The sequence below is a fragment of the Manacus vitellinus genome, unplaced genomic scaffold (assembly GCF_001715985.3).
Source record: "Manacus vitellinus isolate BGI_N305 unplaced genomic scaffold, ASM171598v3 scaffold_32_pilon, whole genome shotgun sequence".
Classification (NCBI taxonomy): Eukaryota; Metazoa; Chordata; class Aves; order Passeriformes; family Pipridae; genus Manacus; species Manacus vitellinus.
In genome coordinates, this window is record NW_021940460.1 from 8,269,480 (window position 1) to 8,274,560 (window position 5,081).

The 5,081-nt window shown below is 58.4% G+C and overlaps 2 protein-coding genes across 2 annotated transcripts in view; one reads left to right on the forward strand and one right to left on the reverse strand.

Annotated features, from left to right (window-relative positions):
* Window positions 1-3: 3 nt before the first annotated feature.
* GEMIN4 (gem nuclear organelle associated protein 4) lies at window positions 4-3,723 on the forward strand (the record flags this gene model as incomplete). The annotated part of the gene is made up of 2 exons (XM_029961296.1): window positions 4-2,862; window positions 3,602-3,723. A coding segment is annotated over one exon (2,802 nt), but the record flags the coding sequence as incomplete, so codon positions are not given.
* The window catches only part of TLCD3A (TLC domain containing 3A), a 5,584-nt gene continuing 3,483 nt past the window's right edge, over window positions 2,981-5,081 (reverse strand). The window contains exon 4 of the mRNA XM_029961297.1: window positions 2,981-3,051. Within this exon, the coding sequence (XP_029817157.1) occupies window positions 2,981-3,051 (71 nt within the window). The remainder of the gene's footprint in view (window positions 3,052-5,081) is intronic.

Consider the following 5,081-nt stretch of genomic DNA (forward strand, 5'->3'; position numbering starts at 1 on the left):
GTGTGCCGGGAGCAGCTGGAGCACATGGTGGCATATGTCACCAGCGAGACGTCCCCGTCCGACATCAGGCTGTTCTTGGACGTGTGGTGGGAGGTGATGAAGCACAAGGAAGGGCAGGAGGACGTGACAGTCTCTGCGTTCGGTGCTCTCATGTGCCAGCACGGGGGTGAGTCCTCTCTGGACGATGGTCTGCAGCCCCCAAAGAGGTTCAAGGGTGACCCTGTGAACATCCCCCCAGCTGCCCCCAGGCTGTTCATGGTCCTGGTGGAGGGGTTGAAGCAGATCCACGGGAACATCACCCAGCCCCGCATGCAGTGCTACGCCCTGGCCAACCTGGCCGAGCTGCTCTCCGTGTTCACTGAGCTGGAGCCAGCGGGCAGCTCCCTCCCCACCACAGAGTACCTGCACAAGGTCAGTGCCACGGTCAGCCTCTGGACCAGCGACCCTGACAGCCAGTTCCACCACAGCGAGCTGGGAGAGAAGGTGAGGGAAGCAGAGAGAACCATGAGCCTCCTGTCTGTGACCAAACTCTCCCGTGATGAGCTCTTTGTTGGCTTGGAGTTCCTCTGCAGCTTGTTGCGTGCCTGGGGAGAGGAGCTGCAGGATGCTCTGAGCAGCTCCGAGCAGCTCTGCTATGAGAGCTACCGGCTCCTGGACACTCTGACCACCCTTGGGAAGAACCTGGTTTGCTTCTCGGAGACCAGAGACGTGGGTGAGGATGAGACACGTGTAGTGTTAGAGCTGACACAGGTCACCAAGGACTTTCTCAAGGAGAGCAGTGCCAGCCCGAAGAGCAAGGATTTGGCCACCACCAGCCTTGTGTCTTCAGTTGCCATGGCAATCATTGCTCAAAAGCTGGACCGGCATGCAGACATGTGCTCTGTTTTTGCATCTGAAAAGACCTGGGCCTTTTCAAAGGCCTGGGTTGACTGCCTTGTGCAAAATAAAGCTCTCTTCCAGAAACCAGAGCTAGTTTTGAAATTGCTGGAGACACTGGTGAGCTTTGCTACATCCTGTCAAGACAAGGAGGCCCGAGAGCTGCAGGTGCAAGTGACCAAAGCCATCATGGACTGTTACACTGAGCTTTCATTAACTGACAAAAACAAGGTGATCTCGGGTGTCCTGACGTCCTGGGGTGGACCAGGTCTGTCCCTGAACTTGCAGGTTGTCAGGGAAGGGTTCCAAGAGGATCTGAATGTGACTTTCAACCAGATCACAAAGAGTGTGTCCGATGAAGGCCTGACCAGGGCTGTGGCTTCTGTGGCCAGGCTCATGCTGCTGTACCCCGAGGCTACGGTGAAGCAGGTTTGTCATCTTGCTGTGGTCAACCTAGGAGCACACCAGTTCCTCACACAAATCCTCTGCTCCTTCCCAGCACTGAGGTTCCTGGAGACCCAAAAGGATCCAGGCAGGCCACACAACCTGGTGGTGAGGTGTCTGGAGGAGGCAGTATGGGGGAAGCTTTCCACTGTGAGGGAAGAGGAGCAGTTCCTTCAGTTCCTGACCTTTCTCATGCAGCCAGGCTCTGCCACCCCACTTGTGTCACCTGCAGAGGTGACCAAAGCTTTTGTCCTTCCCTATTTGAAGTCAGACTCTCCTCAGATTGAGCTGAGCCTACAGGTCCTCAGTAAGGCTTTGGGAATACAGCCCTGTTCAGAAGAGCACTGGATCAAATCCTGTCACCCATTCCCACTTCTACTGAGCCTCTGCAAGCTACTAGATGGTTACACCAGGTACTGGCATCAGCCTACGGAGCAGCTCTTCCCTTCACTGGAGACCAAAGACCTGATTCTGAATATCCTCTGCCAGCTCTGCGAGGTGGTGGGACCAGAATCTGCCCCCTCCCCGGAGCTGTGGGTCCAGTCCCTGGCCTGGCTCCACAGGAAGGTGGCATCCCTGGACTGGACCGTCGGGCTCAGACTGAAGAAGCTTTATGGAGACCACTTCAAGAACGAGGTCCCGGCGACACTGTTCGAGATCTGCACCCTCCCTGAGGGCGAGTGGACATCCCAGTCTTTGCCAGCCTACGGACCGGGCAGCGGGCTCCTGGCGTGGATGGAGTGCTGCTGCGTGTCCCCAGCGCTCAGGGACACGATGCTGGCACTCCTCACCGTCAACGTGGACAACCCTGAAGAAGTGAACCTCTTCAGCAAAGGGTTCCTGGTGGCCCTCATTCAGGTGCTCCCCTGGTGCAGCCACAGCGAGTGGAAGAGGCTCATACACGTGGTGGAAAACCTGCTGCAGAGGCAGGTCCTGCACGTGCCCTACACGCTGGAGTACGTGCAGTACATGCCCCTCCTCAACCTCCGCCCGTTTGCCTGCTACCTCCAGCTCTCCGTGCTCTTCCTGAGGGGCTTCCAGCTCCTCTGCAGCTCCAGCTGCTCCACCTGGCTGCCCCCAGAGGCCTGGCTCCACGTGGTGCAGCTGTACTGCGGCAGCCTGACGGACCTGCTGACCTCCGTCAAGGGCACGGCGGGACCCCCCTCGCAGCCCGCCGGGGACGGGACCTCCCCGCAGGAGGTGTCCTTCGTCTGCATCCAGATGTTCTGCCACCTGCTGCACGTGGCTGCCATGCTGCCGGGCCAGGGCTGCGGGGAGCCCCTGGTGGTGGTGGCCCTGGAGATCCTGTCGCAGTACGAGGCGTTCAGCAACGCCGACACGTCCCCCAGCAACACCCTGCGGAGGGCTAATGAGAGGCACTTCCTGGAGGCCATCACGGACAACGTGGGGGACAGGGAGCTGCGCAGCACCCTCCTGCAGAAGCTCAGCAAGCTGGGGGCACACCTGGCCGGGGAGCCGGATTGAGGAGCTGGAGAGGGTGACAGAGGAGAGCACTGACAAGGGACCCCTTACCTGGACGGTGTAAGATCTGTAATAAACCCTATTTTTCACTTTCGTATTTATTTCCTCCCTGCTGTGTTTTCTCCCACCCTGCCTAAGCGGTGGAGGGGCTGTGTAAAGATGGGTAGGAGGAACCACTTCAATTTTCCATGGGAATAACTGTGGACACGAGCTGGCAGTTCTGTGGCTCCAGCCTTGCCTCCTGGCAGTCTGGATTTACAGAGAGCCGGGCAGCCTCCAGCATCAGGGAAATTGTTTCCTTCCAGCTCCTTTGCTCTCTCCTAGTCCTGGGAGGACTGCTGGGTTTGCCAAGTGCTGCCAGAGGCTGGGAAGCAAGTTGGAGGCTGGGAAGCGAGTTGAGTGAGTTCAGGACAGGGAGGAACCTTTAGAAATACACGTGGTTTGCTCCTGCCCGGAGGTGGGGGTGCAGCAGTAACACTGTGTGTAACACCCCCACCCAGAAACAAATGGCACGTGGGAGAGCCAGCCAGTGGTGTGACTCAGAAAGGAAATCTTTATTGGTCTCCAGATAGTAAATAGGGTAGTGTTAGTGCAAACTGAGGTGCCTCATTGGCTGGGGGTTTTTTTCTGTCCTTACATAAGGCACGTTATTCGCAATGAAAACAGTGAGATACAAACATCTGTAACGAGTTGCAAGCGGTTTATAACATCAGCTGGTCTCGGTGGTTACTGTAACAGCGGCACTTCTGCAACAAGTTGGAAGAGGCCCTCTTTCCTTTTTTTTTTTTACTCTATCCAGAACAACAGCCGTGACTGGGACGAGATACAACACCCAGAAGATCCAGATCTTCCAGAGCTTGGCCGCTGGTTTCAGACAGAATGAAAGGCACAGCGTGGTCACCGGTCTCCCAGGTGTGGGCCCATGCCAGGACCATGCCAGGGCTGGGCTGGTGCAGTTCCCTGCCCTGGAGCAGGCACGGGAGGCTGTGGGGAGGAGGCAGCTGCCCTGGCTTGTGCTGGTGGCCGCAGGGAAGGTACAGAGCTGCACTGAACTGCTGTGGTCTGATTGCACACACCCGCAGGGCTCGTGAACCCTGTGGTGCAGGGCGAGCCGGGCAGCCTGAACCCATTTTGCTGTGACTGAAGGTGGGAATGGGCTGAACTGGTGAAGGAAAACCAGCTCAGCATCCTGCTCTGGGGTTGCTGGTTCCTTCTGCACTGCCCCACTTCCGTCCCTGGCAGCCTTGTGGGGGAGTAGGATGGGGCTGGAGGGATGCACCGTACAACCGGAGCTTGGGCTGTACCACAGCTGCTGCCGGGGCGTGGTGGTGCCAGCTGGAGGGCAGAGCAAGGCAGGGTGTGCCAGATGGTCTTAAATACCTGCTGAGGGGTTATGTGGGGCAGATAAAAGCAGCTGTGGTTAGGGGAGGGGGTGAAAATTGCATCCCTTGCCAAGAAAGGGCTCTGCACAGTGTCCTGTGTGTTGGTGAGATGAGGACTTGGCAGGTTCCCATCCCCATCCTGCCCTTCAGCCGTGGGCACCCTGCCCTGCCAGTGTTGTTTGTGAGACAGTGCAACCGTCGCCCTGTCCTGGTGTGAGCTTCCCTCCAGCCCTGCTGGGAACACCGGAGCCCCCCAGCCTCAGGACTGTCAGACAGACAGACAGTTGTAATGAAAAGCACCTTCGGGTTAAGTGGAGCTTTAAATGAGCTTGAGCCCAGCAGCAGCAGCAGGAGGTGCACGTGGAAGGTCAGAGGCTGAACAGGGCTGTAGTGTAGAGGTGAAGTCGGTAAAGGTCAGGAACGGCTCTGCAGAACTGTGCTGCAGCTCCAGGCCTGGCTCTGCTCTCGGCTGGAGGCTGAGCTGGAGCTGGAAGAGTGAGCTGGGGCTGCGGCAGGTCTGGCACACAGCTCCCCATCCCCATCCGTTCTGCTGTAAGGGCTGGATGCTGCAGGATCCCCTCCTCTGTCTGCAGGCTCCTCCACACCACCGTGCCGGTGTCTGGTGTCAGCCCTGGAACATGCAGCGGGGGGGTTGTAACAAACCCCTCTCGTGTAACCGTTAGTTCCGTGCCACGGCGTTGAACCCCAGAATGGAATGTTGTGCTTACGATCCAGCTCCCACCCCGGGCTCCCACGGGCGGGTCGACACAAGGCGCTGGAGCGGTGTGGGAGGAAAGCCTTCCTAGCCCAGGCTGGCGCTGCCTGGCACGGCAGTGGAGACGTGAGGCTGCTTCCAGCTGGGACAGCCCCGCGCTATCCCTGCTCCCGCTCTGGTCC